Below are 17212 nucleotides of genomic sequence, written 5' to 3' on the forward strand. Positions count from 1 at the left end.
GGTTAGCCAGTGTTGCAGAGGAGGAAGTGGGAATGAGTCTGGCTGAGTGACTCGGCTCAGCTGCACTGTGATCAGCGGCTGAGCTGAAATGCAGCCAGGTCCTCTGACTCCCAGTCCAGTCCTGCTCACTGTGAGTGATAGAGCAGGAGCTTGCCTGGAAGTGATCTCCTTGGAGGCTGGGAATCTACAGTCCCTCTTGGTGGCTTGCTCCACTTGGCCCAGGTGGGAGGTCTTCCCCCTAGGGTAGGAAGCCCCTGTGGTGGTCCCGGGGTTAGGGTTAGAAGGGTTAGAGCCCTTAGGGTTAGGGTTAAGGTTAGAAGGGTTAGAGCCCTTTCTGTATTTTCCCTCCCAACAGAAGCCGGGGGCATCCTGACCTGCAGCTGTGGTGCCAGCCTTGGAAGCAGCATCTGGCAGAGGGGCGGTCTCATTCCAAACACATCCGTGTCACTGAAGCCAAGAGCAGGGAGGAAGCCCCAAGCTATAGAACTTTGAACGGGGCAGTGGAGAAGCCCCTGCCCCTGCCCCCCTCCGTGGAAGAGTCCTATATCACCAGCGAGCATTGCTACCAGAAGCCCCGCACCTACTACCCGGCTGTGGAACAGAAGCTAGTGGTGGAGACCCGACGCTCTGCCCTCGACGACGCTGTCAACCCCTGCCACGAGAACGGTGACGATTCCCTGTCTCCACGCCTGGGCTGGCCTCTAGACCAAGACAGGAGCAGAGGGGACAGTGACCCCAAACCCAGTTCCCCAAAGGTACTGGCTCGCTTGTGCTTGTTCTTGTTTGAGAGCTTGTGCCTTCTCCTCCCAGGGCTAAATGTTCAGTGGAAGATGTTTATAATAGAGTTGTGTTTATTCTAAAACTGCATATAAATCTGTTTATCATAGTTCTTTTTTTTTTCTGTCTTTTAAAATGAGTGCAAAGTCAAAAGAGCCCACCTAAACCCCAAATATCATTGGTTCTAGGAAATGTTGGCAAAATGGCAGAGTCAGTGGTGGTGAGGATGGAGAGGTCAGAGGCAGCCAGAAGAAAAGGGTAATTGATTGGAACTTGACAAATGAAAATAAGTTAGGAAAATGAGTTTTTTTTTTTCTTTCTTCAGTACAATTTATCATTGCATCTGGGTGCTAATCCTTAGCAAGAGCAAAGAATGAGTTTTGTCAAGTGTAAGTTTTTCAGTACAATTCTATGACAACTTAAAAGAACTTTGCAGCCCTGACATAAGAACAGTCCATTCTGTCCAAATGTTTGCTGGTTTCATCAGTTTCCCCAAGAGATACTCAGGTTCTTGTTACTCAGTCGTTCTCTTCTGGAGCCCCATGTGTTCTCTTGCCAGTGTTCCCTGGTCTCATTCTTCCCATCCTCCGTTGTCAGTGAGGGTTTGGGTGATGAGAGCTTCCCACCCTTGTCATACTTACTGTCACAGACTCCACTGTGTGGGGTGATACGACCACCCTAAGTCCATCGCTGCCTCTCACCGAGGTGGAATAGCCTAGATTAGAAGCTCCTCAGTGGTGGGCATTATACCTCGTTCAGCCTGTGTCCTTGCCAGGGTCTAAGCAGGGCTGGGTAAGGCTGGTGAGGACACAGTCTTTGGAGGCAGACCCAGTTTCAAGTCTGGGCTCTGCCACTTGCTGTGTGACACTGAGCAGGTCCCTTCACCTTCTCAGAGGTGTCTCCTTACCCCCCTGCCAAGTGAAGCTGGTGATGGTGACCTCTCAGTTTACTGTGCAGCACACCTGTGAAAAGCTCTCAGCACGTGGCTCTGCACACACTCACTCCTCCATAGATGTTAACTAGAACCTATTTCATTTCTGATCAATGAATGAAGGGTTGGAGTCACAAACCCCAGAAAAGGTTTGTGGTCGTGCAAATTATGCAAATTGCCTAGAGGCACCTGGAACATGATGAAAAAAATCAAGAAGTCCTGGGCCCAAACAAGGCAGCTAGAGTTAAAAATCTCTTTCATGACTGACAGGTTGACCACAGGCCAGCATTGTGTTTTATTCACATTATCCTATTTGATCCTCATGAACTTTTAAAGTAGGTTTTACTACTACTTCTTTTCCATGAGGGAACAGAGGCCCAGAGAAGTGAAGTAACTCATCCAGGTGCATGCGTTCAGTAAGACATGGAACTAGGACTTAAAATTAGTTTGTCTGCATACGAACACCCACATACGAACATATGAACACTACATACGAACACTCGTCCACACTTGCCCTGCTCTACTCTGATCCCAGCTTTCAGGAAGTGGTTCTGTGAGGCCTGCTTCAGGCCTTAAGCATTGGGCCATTCATTGGGAAGCAGCTTGGGAGCCTCTGAGCTGGAGGTCTGTGCGGCCCTGAGGCGGTTGTTATTGGTACAGCAGGCCCGCTTCTGCCCGGTGCCATAGAGAGAAGGAGGGGGGCAGGGAGGTAGCAATTTGGACTACTCGAACTGCAGCTGGGTTCTCAAATGGTTGCAAACACTGGCTGGTTGGAAAAAGGGGCTGGGAGCTGTCTCCATTTGGTAACTTTGATGCTCTTGCACCCCCAGGTGAGGGAATATGTCTCCAAAAAGGTCCTACCTGAGGAAGCCCCCACCCGGAAGCTGCTGGACAGAAGTGGAGAGGGGTTACTGAGCTCCCAGCACCAGTGGCAGTTTAACCTGCTGACACACGTGGAATCCCTTCAGGATGAAGTCACACACAGGATGGACTCCATTGAGAAGGAGCTGGATGGTAGGGCTCTCTCCTGGGTTCCCGTCCTTGGCAGGCTCTGTGGGCCAGTAGGAAGAGCTGCTTTCTGAACCTTCTGATTTGGTTCTCCAGGGATAGCTGTGTTCTTGCCTCTTCTTCTGTCAGTCTCCTCATCTCCATTCTCCCCTCAAGATGGCCAAGCCTGACTTTCAGTATCGACCAGGCACTTCTAAGGGCTGTGTGATATCCGGGGTCCTACCTCACTTTCCCAGTCCCTTCTTCCCAGGAGAGAGTGCAGAGGAGCAGCTGCACTCTGCCTGTGGGCAGTGTGTGTTCTGAGCAGATCTTTACTGACCGAGTTCTGTGGGGAACTGATAAACGTGGACGCTTTGAGCTTTTAGGGTGTCTGAGGATTAATCTGAAAACGCCTTTTATTTCAGCCTTTCCTAAAATCTAAAATGAAGCCTTCTCCTCTTTATCAGCAGATATTTGAGAACTTGACGGAGTCATTTATGTTGCCCCCAGATATATCTCCCAGATGTTAGTTATCAGATGGGCTTGGAGGACTGAAACGTTGATCCCCTGGGTTGTCAGTTTGGTTTTTGAAGACAGACTTCCTTCTTTCTTGTTCTCTTATTTCCTAATTATTATTATTATTTTTTCACCCTTAGAAAGAAGCCTGATTAAGAAATAAATGTTTTGTTTGAGGATTCTGAGGATAGCTAGGCTATTATTACTATAATTGGGGATGAAATAACTCAGAAGAAAAATCCCATGTGTTATGTAAGCAAAGGTCACAGGGTGTGGGTGAGGTTAGGCTAGAGGAGGACAGTTATCGAGAGGGGAAGCGAGAACAGGAAGGCTTCCTGGAGCTCCAGGGACTGAAGTGGAGCCTTGGAGAGAGCTGTGTTTCTTGCTACAGGCGGGGTGACTGAGGCAGGATGACAAGAGGTGGCTGACTCGGAAAGGGATGGCCTTGTTGGAGGACAAAGACTAACGTGCCCTCACGCCTGGCCTGCCCCAGAGGCAAACCTGCTGAACTGGGGATGGCAGGCCAGTCCAGGGTCCATTGTGAGGGTATTGCTGAAAGCTAGCGTGTTTCTCTCTCTTTTTACTCCTAAAAGGTTTCCTTGAGCTCCTTAGAACTACAACAGATGCCAGATCTATGGAAAACCTTGCTAGTAGAAAGCTGAAAGAAGATCCAGTGATGGACTGAAAATTGTGGAATTTACTCTGGGTCCCTGAGAAGAAGCTCAGGCACCGTAGAAACAGGGCGAAGGTTCTATTGTTGCCAAAGGAACCTGCCTCTAGGGGAGAGGTCAGAGCCTACCCACTTAATCACTGGTGTACCCCCTCCCGCCCAGCTCGGGCTGCTCCAGCCCTGAGCTCACTGAGTGGACAGTGTGGCCAGGCCAGGATGAGAAGCCTGAACTCCCTTCTCTGGGCTTTCAGAGGGCTCTTATGTGTCTTACTCATTTGGGGCCACATACTCTGTCTGTGTTCTTATATTCCAGGCCCTGAGAGGTACCGGAAGCAATAAAATCAATTTTAAGTTTAAAGATTTTATTCACGTAAACAGACTTTGCATTGTATTTAATTAAGATTCTTCAAAATCCCATTTTATTTCTACTATCTTCATTTCATCTAAATATCTCAAGATAAACTGAGCTTTTATAGGAATTCATATATAATATTCCTTTTTAAAAATCTAATAAGCTGTTATATCGACTGATTATAATTTAACAAATGTCATTGTTTGAGTATTTAACCATTATATAATAACTTATGTTAGTTGTGTGAACAGTCTTATAAAACTAAAAGATAAAGATATTTAATGATCATGAAAACACTGAATATTTTAGCGTTAGGTTTTTTTTTTTAAATGTTATCTTAGCATTGGCCTCTATCTAGGTGGTCTGGGGGAATGTATTTGAAATGAAACTTTATTCTTATAACCTTCTGCCTTGCTTGCAGTCATTATACTCTTGAGCTTCCTTAAAAGGAAACCTTGGGGTTATGGTCCAGCACCTGGTGTGGAGAGAAGGCTGGCTGGCTGGATGCTGGGGTCCAGAGGAGGTGCTGTTGGCTCCCACAGTTATGTGTCTGGTCTTCATTCCTGCAGATCTAGAGAGAAGACTTCCCTCTTAGCAGCTCCAAACACTCCTCCTAACCAAGTTCATAGACTATGAGTGGCTTAGATCATGGGTCCCCAACCTCTGGGCCTCAGACTGGTGGTACCTCCTGGCAGATCGGGGCAGCATTAGATTTGAAATAGTGTGCAATAAGTGTAATGCACTTGAATCATCCTGAAATCTGCCCCCCTCAGCACCCCTGTCCACGGAAAAATTGTATTCCACCAAGCTGGTCCCTGGTGCCAAAAGTTTGGGGACCTCTGGACTAGACTCTTCTAGTCTGCACACTGATTGGTTCTTTCTCCCTGTGTGTGCCTACTGGGTCACCAAGGTGTTGGGGGACATCTTAGGTGAGCCTGAATCAGATCTGAGGTAGTTCCAGTGGCATTATCAGGGGCCTCTCAGCAATTGTGAGCTTCCCAGGTGGCTCAGTGGTAAAGAACCTGCTTGCCAATATAGGAAGACATAAAAGACATAGGTTCTATCCCTGGGTTGGAAAGATTCCCCTGGAGGAGGGCACGGCAACCCACTCCAGTATTCTTGCCTGGAAAATTTCCTGGACAGAGGAGCCTGGTGGACTGCAGTCCATGGGGTCACAAAGAGTTAGACACAACAGCAACTGAGTGCGCACACACATGCTCAGCAATTGCGATGGCTTCTCTTGTTGCAGAGCATGGGTTCTAGGGTGCTGGGGTTTCAGTAGCTGCAGCACACGGGCTTGGTGTTGCGGCTCACAAGCTCTAGAATGCAGAGCCAGTAGTTGTGGCCCCCAGCCTTGGTTGCCCTGTGGCGTTTGGGATTTTCCTGAACCAGGGATGGAACTGGTATCCTCTGCATCTCATGGTGGATTCTCAATCGCTGGACCACCAGGGCAGCCCCATCCTATTATTTTTAATTACAAACCAGGATAAGTGCTCCAAAGGAGAGCAAGTGATAGCATAGCACTTGTTACTCAAGGACTGGATTCAGATTATAGAGTGGGGTGGGGTTCCCTGAGAAATAGCTTGCAGGGGACAAAGGGTTTAGAACGGTGGGAAGGAAGATGAAGGACTGGTCTGAAGAGGCCAGAGGAGTGTGTGCAAGGCTGCAGACTGCTTGAGGAACAGGCCCTGCATGGTCTTCCCCTTTCTGCACCTCTGGCTTGAAGGTCCAGAAAATTCTCAGTACAGGTTGGTGCACAGACTAGAAAGACTACGGGCAGGCTGGGGCAAGCCTCAGGCCTGTCTGGGCCAGGGCGGGGGAGGGGGCGGCTCTTGTTAAAGAATCAGGGTTCCTGGATGACCTCTCCCCAAACGCCAGAGCTTAAGGGAGTGGCTTGGGAAAGAATATCTTTCTATAGAAAAATCATGCTCTCAGAAGCAAGACAGCTTTTTAGATATTGACCTAATGATAATCAAGTTTGTTAGATATTGACCTAATGATAATCAAGTTTGTTAGATATTGACCTAATGATAATCAAGTTCTTATTACCTGGTTGTGCTCAGTAGTGCCCAGCTCTTTGTGACCCCATAGCCCGCCAAGCTCCTCTATCCATGGGATTTCCCAGGCAAGCATAGTGGAGTGGGTTGCTATTTCCTCCTCTAGGTGATCTGCCCGACCCAAAGATAAAACCTGCATCTCCTTTGTCTCCTGCACTGGCAGGTGGATTCTTTACCACTGCACCACCTGGGAAACTTATTACCTGGTCATCTTACGTTAAATATTTAGGAAATGAAATCAGAGTATTCAGTGCTACTCATGCTAGGAATCAGTATGAAACAAATCAATTTATAGAGATAAAAATAGACCTTTTCAAGTCCTGTTAGATTCACTTTTCTTAACAGAAGGCTAACACACCAGGCTGTCTGATTTTCATTATGGGAAAGCCTTATGAAGGTACTCTTGCCTGGAAAATCCCATGGATGGAGAAGCCTATAGGCTGGGCTACAGTCTATGGGATCACAAAGAGTTGGACATGACTGAGCGACTTTACTTCCACTTTCACTATGAAGGTGGGGCAGTAACACTGAGAAAGGTGGGTATTTCAAAGCCTACTAGATTATAGACTAATGCAATCGTCATTAGCTATGTGTGGCTGATTAAAATGGAATAAAATTTAAATTCAGTTTCTCAGTTACATTTGCCACGTTTTAAGTGCTCAGGAGCCACATATGGGTGGTGGCGGTGTTAGACAACACAGACAGCCCATTCCCATCATCACAGAAGCTTCTGTCAGACAGCACTGCTCTGCTGCAGTTAGCTTTGTCTGAGGAGTAGTACTTCCCAGAGAGGGTGATGAGTCAGTGTTGCCGGAAATGGTCTCCCCTCCCTGCTGCCCCCACCCCCACCCCCGGTTAGTGGTCAGATGAGATAAAGTGCTGACATTCTTGCAAATCAAGTGTTGGGAACTCACCGGGTCCTGTCTTTCTTCTGCCTACAGTGTTGGAGAGCTGGCTGGACTACACTGGGGAACTGGAGCCCCCGGAGCCTCTGGCCAGGCTTCCGCAGCTCAAGCATTGCATCAAGCAGCTGCTGACGGACCTGGGAAAAGTGCAGCAGATCGCGCTCTGCTGCTCAACATGAAACTGGGCACCCCAGACTAATGGGGGCACAATCCTGGGGCACCTGCAGGAGGAGCTTCACGTATTTAAATAAATAAACCTAGCATGCCGAATGCACGTGACACCGACTGACTTCAGGGATCTGGGCAGGGGTGTGATGGACTTGGACAAAGAGGCCATCTTGGCTGCTGGAAGGGAGGGCACTCTGATCTCGAAGCCTACCAGGAAGGTAGCAGATAGACTCTTGGGATTCCCTTCTTCTGTGCACATTGTTGATTGGAGAGTGAGTCTTTTTGCACAAACTTCACTTGAAATCGTGCCACTGATGATAAATGGAATGAGAGCCAAAAAAGTGTAGTCAGAAACAGTTGTAAATTCAACTTGCAGCTTATTTAATTGACTTCTCTGTCAGGTTGGGGCATATGCCAAGCCTTCTGGGTTTCTGCCTGGCATGAATTTAGGCAGCAGGCATCATTTTCATTTTTCCAGCTTCGTGGGAATGTCGTGACTTCACCCTTGTGTGGAGGTTGGGAAGAAGTAGAGGCCTGGGCCTGCCTGCCTTCTCCCTAGAACTCTTCACTTTCTCACCACCTCTCTTGCATGACTTCATGGTACCGGGGATGAGTTTTGTATGCTTTCACCCCAGAATCGGCTGGGTTGTGTCTTTTGTAGCAGAACCCATACAGCCTGTGGAAGAAGTAGAATCTCACTGTCATAAGAATCTAGGAGGAATCCCAAACGGAAGCAGACAGGGTCTGGAACCCGAAGGACAGCATTTTCTACCCACTTCTTAATATTGACAGCTTACCAGTTCTATTTAACGTCCCCAGAATGGTTCTCCCAAATTTGAACTCTTTCACTGTAAAGATTTGCTACAAAGATGTGGTTTGGGGGATGACCTTATTTTATATTGTTGTAAAGAAACCAGATTCTACATCTGCCGCTTTTCTCCTTCCCTGAAGGGTATATGTTCAGTAGTCAGCATTTTCAGAATTGTTTTAATATACTTTAACACTTTAAATTTCCTGTTTGTATTATTTTGTGAGATCAAGGTGATTATGCTGCTTAAGGTCCAGGTACAATTTGTACCTTTGGAGACAATATTTGTTACTCTCGCAGGTTACGGTTCCATGTGTTAATTGTTTTGTTTTTTCCTTACTAGGTAAAGTTAAAGAAATTGTTCCATGCTTTGAGGAGTGACCCATTTTACCATTTAGTTTTCCTATCACTAAAGGCAAAAATCAAAGCACAGCTGTCCATTAACACTCACGAGTTAATTCTGGGTTTATGGATCTGTAATGTTATATGCTGCAAATCTTTACTATGTAAACGTGAAGTAGCCAATATCTCAATAGCAATGACAGGATCTCCAGTGACCTCCGGGATGGTTAGGCTTTACGGCACAGGTAATTGTGGGCACAAGGGCCTCTGTACCAAGATCTGTTTCAGGGAATGCTTTGTCTAGTGACTTAATTCGCCATTTGATATAAAATGAATATAGGGCAAGTTGACCTGCTGGAGCTTATCTATCAGAGGGAATACATGTGGCTACGACATCTGTGATAAAGCTGACACAATTCCTCTATGAGGTTGCTTCCCATTGCTAATGTTAGGATTTTCGGTGTGGGAAGAAACGCTCAAGGAGTATGCATGGCATCTGTCTGTATTTTGTGTAATTTATCAGATGGCCACATTTTAAGAACTGTGTGATGCTTGTCCAAAAAGGGAAGAAACAGGATGATTTTCTGTAGCAACAACTGTGAGGTACAGTGACTTGTATTAATATTATTAAATTACTGATTTTTCTTTCCTGAAAACACATTTGACCATCACCTCTGGGGAAGCTGTAACGGTAGTCAAATCTCACATCTTTTTCAAGATGGAAGAAGAAACTGAGTTACCCTAACTTTACCAAGTGGTCACTATTGGGTTTCTTTTATGCTTTTTGTAAAGGAAATAATCCCTTTTCACTCATTGTGACTTTTGTCCTTTGGGAAGCAGGATGACTCCGAAGTTCTGATGACTTCAGTGTGCTTCCCTAATTTAAAGCCATGTTGAGGGGCTCCATCCCTAATTCCTTGGTCAAGTTGAATTAACCCCAAGCTGGAGCACTGGAAACTGTTCTTTGCAAATATTACTGTTACCATTTAGAAATATGTACACTACCTAAGTTTTCTTTTGAGAAAAACTATCCACCTATAAAAAAGAAAAATTGCCTTGACAAAAACAGTTCTGGTTTGACTAATCATTTTGTTTCTTTAAGTGATGAGTGTATGCAAGGTGGACCCTTGATGAGCCAACATTGCACTGTGGATACATATCTATGTTTACGCGCTGTTAGAACAGAAGGCGCTGTATATAGAAATGTTGCTTTGAAGCAATATTTGCAAAACATGCAAACTTCTGTATCTGTATTTGGAAAAATAAAACAGGTTTTTGTTGCTACGTTTCAGTCATTTGTTATCTACCCAATCTTTAATGTGCATTAATTTTCCATAAACATTACCTTTTAAAGCAAGTCTGCTTTTACATTCTAAATAGATTTATGTTTGGCAGGGAAGTAGCCACACATGCATGCTCAGTCATGTCCGACTCTTTGTGACCCTGTCAACTGTAGTCCATCAGGCTCAACTGTCTATGGGATTCTCCATGCAAAAATACTGGACTTGGCTGCCATTTCCTCCTCTAAGAGATCTTCCCAACCCAAGGATCGAACCTGATCTCCTGCACTGGCAGGTGGATTCTTTACTACTGAGCCACCTGGGAAGCCCTGTAAGGAGCAGATGCAGGCTTAAATCCAGAATTCCAAGGAAGTATACAAAATACTTTTGAATTCATTTAAGTGTCTAATATTCTAAAGTAAAATGCCCCATACCACCCTCTAGCGCAGTTTGACTCATGCTTTGTGGTGTAAGCTGCAGGACTATTATCTTTTTGTTTGTTGAAAGCAGTGCAGGGAAGACAGGTCTGGCCTTTCTTATATTAAAAGATGGCATCCATGACAATTAGGACCCTTCTGAAGGCCAAGCCAAACGACTTTGGACCCCAGGCAGCTCCTTCCTGGGTGTGCAGAAGACTCAAGAAATAGAATTATACTGCAGAGCTTCCCTATTTGCCAAATCTCTTCCCTTCCTAAACAATTATGCTTATTTTAGAAAGTTATGAGTAGCTCCAACAATGTAAATAATCCATCAGTTCACACCAAATCTTTCCTTAAATCTTTCAAGAGGCCTAAAATTTGCTAAGAAGGGTCTGGAGGCTTAAACCAGAGTTCACAAAAACTAGCCTCTTTCAGTAAGGACCTGCAGTGAACACTTACTAAAACAGCCCTGTAACTTGGGCCTTTGGGGAAGCCTGCGCCCACAAGGTAGGCTGATGGAGCAAGTTGAGGGCAGTGTTGTTATAGCAGCAGCCAGTTAATTCAGCACGTGGTACAGCCACCTATTTGCCTGCACGAGCAACAACCACATACAAGAGTACCACTGTCCTCTATCCGCTTAGGTAGGAAAACAAGCTCAAATTCTAGCCAATGAGAGGTACCGGCGAATATGGAACCAGGCTGCTGCAGTCCTCATTGCATAGGCTCCAACCAAACAAAGGAAACCCATGTGGGGCGCTGGGGAACGCGCAGGAAAAAAAATTCCCAGATGTAGAGACCCTTAGCCAACACATAATGATCCCACAAAAGCCAACGAAGGCCAAGTGAATAAGAAACAAAGGCTTTATTCTCATGGGCTCCCAACTTGGTTTCACAACTAGCCAGAGAGGGTGGAAATAGTTTCGGGAAAATAAACACGGGAAAGGACCAACGGAAAGGACACACGAGCTTGCAGGAACTGCCAAAACTCATTTTTCATGATCGCGTATTGGGGAGCCAGGCTCACGGTCCCGGACCCGATCATGGCTCCAGTACAGAGAGTGCCTGACTCGGGTCCCCCGCATCTCCGCCGCTCAGCCGGTGATGCGCACGTCGGTGCGGCGGCGAAGCCGCCGGGCCCGCGCCGCCTCGGGCAGGATGGCGAGCAACTGCTCCTGCACTAGCATCTCCACGATCTGCTCCTTTGTGCGGATGTCGGGCCGCAGCCACTGGCGGGAGAGCTCCCGAAGCTGTCGGAACGCCTCCCGTGGGCCTGCAGCGTCCTGGTAGCGGAACTGCCGGAATCGCTGGCGGAAAGTCTCTGGGCCGGGCCGGGAGCCGCCAGGACCTGAAGGGGAGCGCGGAGAGGCTTCGGCAAGCGGCGCAGGGCCCTGGGGTGCGGGTCCGACAGGCAGGTCTAGGGCGGCGGAGGCCGCCGCAGGAGGCATAACTTTCGCTTCGGGGACCGCGGCGCTGGGATTGGAGGAGTCGGGGATAGATGGTGGGGCTTCAGGAGTCGAGGAGGAGCCCGCACGGTCACGCTCCGGGCCTGAGCTCGGGCCGGCTCCTTCTTCTTTCCCCGAGAGCGCCGCGGGGCTTCCAGCTGGAGCCAAGCTTTGCTCGGTGGCCGCCATAACTCTGGCTCCGCGCGTCACTCTTTGTCCAGCAGTTGTTGGCTCAGCTCTGCGTCTGCAAGGGGGCGGGGCAAAACAGACTTTTCCCCTACAGGGCGGAGCGCGCGACCCTGAAGGAGGCGGGCGGAGGGCGCGCCGAGCTTACCAGCGCCAGCGAAGAGCTTGGGGCGGCCGGAAGTGGGCGTGCCCGCTGGCTTCTCTATGATGAGCTCGGCGCACGAGAGTCCGGAAGCCGGGTCTGGGCTCCCGGAAGCGGCGCCCCCTCGCGTTCCCACGTGGGGTTTGGAGGTGGCGGCGCCTGCGGGGCTGCAGACCGATCTTAGCTTGCCATGGCTGGCTCCGGATAGTGGCGCCTCCGAGCACCTATTCGGAGAGAAGTCGGAGGAGGAGGAGTCAGAGGAAGAGGAGAAGTCAGAGGAGGAGGAGCCGGAGGAGGGGTCGGAGGAGGAGCCCCAAAGCGTCTTGGCCCGCCTTGATCGCTTCAGCTTGCAGGTGACCTGTGTCCGCCCTTGCAAGCGCGCCTCGGTACTTGGCCCTGATTAGGATGGTGGCGAGCCGAGGACTCGCGCGGGCTGGCGCCCGGCGGGTGGCAGGACAACGGGACGGTGGTCAGGCACTGGGGGAGGGCCCAACTCGGGAAAGTTCTCTGGCTCAGTCAAAAGAGAAGGGTACTACGCTCACCTGGTTGCGGGTAGATGACGTGTGCAAGATCCTCGACACATGTAGGATCACATAAAACTTGGCCGTCTTATGGCGCAGAGTAAATGCCCAAGAACTCTTTGTTATTATTATTTTGCCTTTCTTCTGAAACCAAGAGACAGGTGGCTCTGTGGCTTCTGCTTTTAACTTTAGGATGACGAATGTGGCCACTATTTTATAGTGGCCTCTAGCCACGTGTTTATGAGCCCTTGAAATGTGGCAAGTCGGAATTGGGATGTGCTGACATGTGACATACACACAGGACTTAGTATGAAAAGAAAGTAATGTAAAATATCTCAATAATTTTTTATATTGGTTACATGTTGGATTGATAATACTTTGCACATATTGGGTCGAATAAAATATATTGTTAAAATTCATGTCTGGCATCTTACTTTTAAATTGTGGCTACCAGAAAATTTTGCATTCCATACATAGTTTTCATTATATATTCCTTGAACAGTCAGGCTGCCATGGTGAAATCCCTGCAGGGTTTATTTGCCAGAGTTGTTGAGAGGATTAAATAGTAAAGACTTTGGAAAAAAGTGAAAGTGTTAGTCACTCAGTGGTGTCCAGCTCTTTACGACCCCATGGACTGTAGCCTGCCAGGCTCCTCTGTCCATGGAGTTTTCCAGGCAAGAATACCAGAGTGGGGTGCCATTCCCTTCCCTGGGGGATCTTCCAGACCCAGGGACCGAACCTGGATCTCCTGCATTGCAGGCAGATTCTTTACTGTCTGAGTCACCAGGGAAAGAAAAGTCTTTTTAAATGTTTGTCTTCATTAAGTAAATTGCTGTCTCTGAGCTCTAGCTTCATTATCTGTAAAATGTGGATGTACTAGAACTTACTTCATTAGGAAGGAGAATTCAATGAGATGATATAGGTAAAAGCATGTAGCTCTGATAGCAATTAGGTAAGTGATAGTATATTCTGTTTGACAGCTGGCTCTCAAATATGTTTTGTACTCCCATTTTAGGGCTTCCCTGGTGGCTCAGAGGTCAGAGAATTCGCCTGCAATGCGGGAGATCCGTTGGTTAGGTTAGGGTTCAATCCCTGGATTGGGAAGATGCCCTGGAGGAGGGCATGGCAACCCACTCCAGTATTCTTGCCTGGAGAATCCCCATGGACAGAGGAGCCTGGCGGGCTATAGTCCATGAGGTTGCAAAGAGTTGGACATGACTGAGCGACTAGGCACAGACAAGCAAACTCACATGCCCATTTAAAGGCTTCCCAGATGGCTCAGTGGTAAAGAATCTACCTTCCAGTGCATGAGACACAGGAGATCAGCATTTGATCCCTGAAGAGGGAAGATTCCCTGGAGAAAGAAATGGCAACCCACTCCAGTGTTCTGGCCTGAAGAATTCCAGGGACAGAAGAACCTGGTGGGCTACAGTTCATGGGGTCACAGGAGTCAGACATGACTGCATGCACACAATCATGCCCATTTTACAGACAAAGAAGCAGAAAGACAGGGGTCCTTTATGAAAGGTTTTGTATAACCCTTGTAGTTTCTTTGATTTCTGCACAGAAGGAGTTGGCCTCTTTGACAACCATCAACACGCCAGTGGCCCTTGTATAAAACTTGCCTACCCCATAGGATGTGCTCTTGTAGTTGAGTTAAAGTAGATCCTCACAGAATAGTGTTCACAGCCTGAAAACCTTGAAATTCGTCTTCACAGTGGATCTTTAATGTTTTAGTGGGAGCTGGTCTCCTACCTTTAGACAAGATACTCTTCCAGTCAACCTTGGTCCCCACCACTCCCTCTTGTTTGAAGTAGAATGTTGTTTCATGTTATATTAACATTCAGAATAGTTGATTTACTATTGCTCTCAGGTTGTTGCTTTCCTAAGAGCTGATATTTTTCTGTCTTTTTCAGCAGTGGGAAAAACAGGGGCCTAGAGTTTGTTATACCTACCAGCTTCAAACCTCTACTTCCTCTACCACAACCCTTGGCGGCTGGGTTTGCTGCCCTGAGTGAACCAATAGTCCCGTTTCCTGTGTGGTAACAGGCAGTGGGTATCCAGGGTTAAGAAGCCTGTTGTGAGGATGAGAGGTCCTGGAAAGCCTTCACTGGGAAGGGGACCTTTAAACCTAGACTCAAGAAGAAAAAGGGTGGAATTAGGGGTGTTCCAGGCAGATGGTCCTGTGTGGACTAACGCATAGAGTGACTGGGAGCGAAGCTTTGTGGAAACTAGGCTGAGGTGGGGTCTTGGGAAGTGATAACTGAGGTTGGAATTTCAAGTAGAGGTGAATCCTAAAGAGCCTGGAATTCCAGGTTGAAAAATTGAATCCTTGTCCTCTTGCAGAAGGAAACGAACTCTTGTGGTACTGGAAATTCCAAATGTTAGAGTTCTAGCCCATTTCTTCCATCCCTCTTGGAACCACAGAATATTAGAGATGGAAGGAGAGATCTCAGAGATCTACAAGAATTGTGGAACCTTAGAATGGAAGGGACCTTAGAGATTAAAGCCAAAAATCAGATTCAGTTATTCTAAACATTTAATGGGCCAATGAGCCCCCAAAATTACTTTTTTTTTAAGTTATAATATCTCTTCCTAGAAGAGGGATGCATTTATATACTTCTGCATACAATTTCAGGTTTCCCTGAACCCATCCAGAGGACTGAGGTTATGTTTAAAATGTATATTTACATGTATTCTCTTCTCTTAAATTTTGCAGGTCAGTAAGTCAAGATACCAAGAAGCAAAGGATTGGTTCAAAATCAAAAACCTTGTAAGTGTTTCTTGGAGGACAGAATTCTTTTGACTTCCTAGTCCAATGCTCTTATCATATTAGGCATTTTTATTAGCACTGAATGGTTGGAAAGCATCACCGACTCAACGGACATGAACTTGGGCAAACCCCAGGAGATAGTGACAAGAGAGGCCTAGTGTGCTGCAGTCCAGGGGGTCACAAAGAGTTGGACATGACTTAGTGACTGAACAACAATAATTAGCATTAAGCTGGGAGCGCATGGAAATGGATCATAAATCATTCATTTTGTATCACTTAGCTTCCAACACAAGGCCTGACTCCCAGCTGATACTCAGTAAATGTTGATTAGAGGACAAGCAGTGGATTGCAGACCATCTCTGTGGAGAGCGAGCTCCAGTATGATTTCCTGTCTCTTTTAGAGACTGGTGTCTTTTAATGGCACACTGTTGGGGCTTTTGGAAAGAAGCCTGGATACTTTTTTTTTTTAAAAAAAGCAATTTATTTGGAAATAATCATAGATTCATAGAAAATTGCAAAAAGAGTTTAGACTTCACCCAGTTTTCCCCAATTGTAACATCTTGTATAACCATAGTACAATGTATTTATACAAAACCAGAGAGTTGACATTGATATAATCATTATTCAGTGTTCGCCAGTTTTATATGCACTCATTTGTATATGTGTGTAGGCCTGTGCAGTTTTGTCATATGTGTAAATTCATGTAACTATTCTACCATCGATATCTAGAAATGTTTGATCACCACGAAGATCCCTCATGCTGCTGCTTTATAATCATGCCCATTCCTCTCCCATACCCCGTATTCCCAACCATAGGTAACACTAATCTATTCTTCATCTCTTTAATTTTTTTCATTTCGAAATGTTATATAAGTGGAATCATAACTTTTGGGGACTGGGTTTTTTTTTTTTTTTAACTCAGAATAATTCCCTGGAGATTCATCCAGGTTGTTGTGGATGAGGATCATCCAGGATGTTGTTGATGTTTTGATTTCTAATCGTTTGATAGTATATAAAAGTACAATTGATTTTCGTGTAATAACTTGTATCCTTCATTAAACCAGGAAACTCACTGGGGTTGTTTCTTCAAGTTTTTACCCCTAAAGTCCACGTGGCATTGTTTGCTTTTCAGAGTCTCAGGTTAGTTGCTGTTTGTATTTTGTCCAGAGTTTTTAGTTGTAATGGATGAGAGAGAGAGGTTTTAATGGGATTACTCCATCTTGGTTGCCACTGAAATTCTTTATTTATTCTGATGCTCAAATTATCTCAGATTTGACCAGTGGGAGCCAGTGCAGTCTGACATTTGTGTCCTTTTGACATGTTTCCATTGTTTTTTGAGCATTTCCTTACTTTCTAGCGTATCTTTACCTTCTTTCTCTCAGCTCAGGAATCAGTTCTCTCTTCATGAAACCCTTGTTCTTTTAGTGGAGAATGGTGTTTAGAAACCAAGATTTGGGCAATGGGTTTGTTCATTGTTACTGGAGTGATCACTGCTCCTAGGCTGTCTCATGGACAGAGTGAGGATATATGTGTATGTATATATGGTAAGTGCTCATACATTTATTTCTGTTTATTTCTACATCTGTGTATGGTGAAATCCATGAGTTTACACCAACACCTTCAACTCCAGTCCAACACCACAGGGCTTATTCTAGTATTGTCTCTTTCCATACATTTAATTCCCTTCTTTGACAGAGACACATGGCACTCATGATCTTCTTTGACCAGTCCTCCTAAATGTGACCAGTCTCCTGTTGTTGTTCCAGTTTCTGCATGCCCACCATGTCCCACACCACCATGCCCTTCTGTTCTCTGTCCTTCTCACCCTGCTCAAGGCTCCAACACCTTGTGTTAGCCCACCACAGCCTCCCTCAGCCCCCAGGCAGTGGCCTACCATGCCTGGCCTAATGGCCTGATGACTTCTAAACAGAATCAT

At 46.5% G+C, this 17212-nt stretch overlaps 3 protein-coding genes across 24 annotated transcripts in view; 2 read left to right on the top strand and 1 right to left on the bottom strand.

Moving 5' to 3' along the window:
- Window positions 1-9797, top strand: part of PHF20 (PHD finger protein 20) — a 125756-nt gene extending 115959 nt beyond the window's left edge. For 11 of the 13 annotated variants that reach the window (XM_081560022.1, XM_081560021.1, XM_081560020.1 and 8 more), the window contains 3 exons: window positions 356-755; window positions 2539-2722; window positions 7232-9797. In XM_081560022.1, coding sequence (XP_081416148.1) covers window positions 356-755; window positions 2539-2722; window positions 7232-7374 — 727 coding nt within the window. In that variant the 3' untranslated portion in view covers window positions 7375-9797. Of the gene's footprint in view, window positions 1-355; window positions 756-2538; window positions 2723-3804; window positions 4257-7231 lie in introns of those variants that run through there. The other 2 variants (XM_081560024.1, XM_081560023.1) reach the window with 1 other exon arrangement.
- A 1258-nt stretch (window positions 9798-11055) lies between these two features.
- On the bottom strand, window positions 11056-11966 carry SCAND1 (SCAN domain containing 1). Its single transcript, XM_081560052.1, has one exon. The coding sequence runs from the start codon at window positions 11841-11843 to the stop codon at window positions 11304-11306; it is 540 nt and encodes a 179-aa protein (XP_081416178.1). The 5' UTR covers window positions 11844-11966; the 3' UTR covers window positions 11056-11303.
- The window catches only part of CNBD2 (cyclic nucleotide binding domain containing 2), a 62778-nt gene continuing 56826 nt past the window's right edge, over window positions 11261-17212 (top strand). For 9 of the 10 annotated variants that reach the window (XM_081560039.1, XM_081560033.1, XM_081560041.1 and 6 more), the window contains exons 1-2: window positions 11956-12335; window positions 15223-15276. In XM_081560039.1, the coding sequence (XP_081416165.1) occupies window positions 12045-12335; window positions 15223-15276 (345 nt within the window). In that variant the 5' untranslated portion in view covers window positions 11956-12044. Of the gene's footprint in view, window positions 11621-11955; window positions 12336-15222; window positions 15277-17212 lie in introns of those variants that run through there. The other variant, XM_081560044.1, reaches the window with a different exon arrangement.

The sequence above is a fragment of the Giraffa tippelskirchi genome, chromosome 13 (assembly GCF_054371585.1).
Source record: "Giraffa tippelskirchi isolate mGirTip1 chromosome 13, T2T-mGirTip1v1.2.pri, whole genome shotgun sequence".
In the NCBI taxonomy this organism is placed as follows: Eukaryota; Metazoa; Chordata; class Mammalia; order Artiodactyla; family Giraffidae; genus Giraffa; species Giraffa tippelskirchi.

Bases quoted from the DNA above. Each gene is read 5' to 3' on its own strand.
- SCAND1 (XM_081560052.1), bottom strand. From the start codon at position 11,843: ATGGCGGCCACCGAGCAAAGCTTGGCTCCAGCTGGAAGCCCCGCGGCG.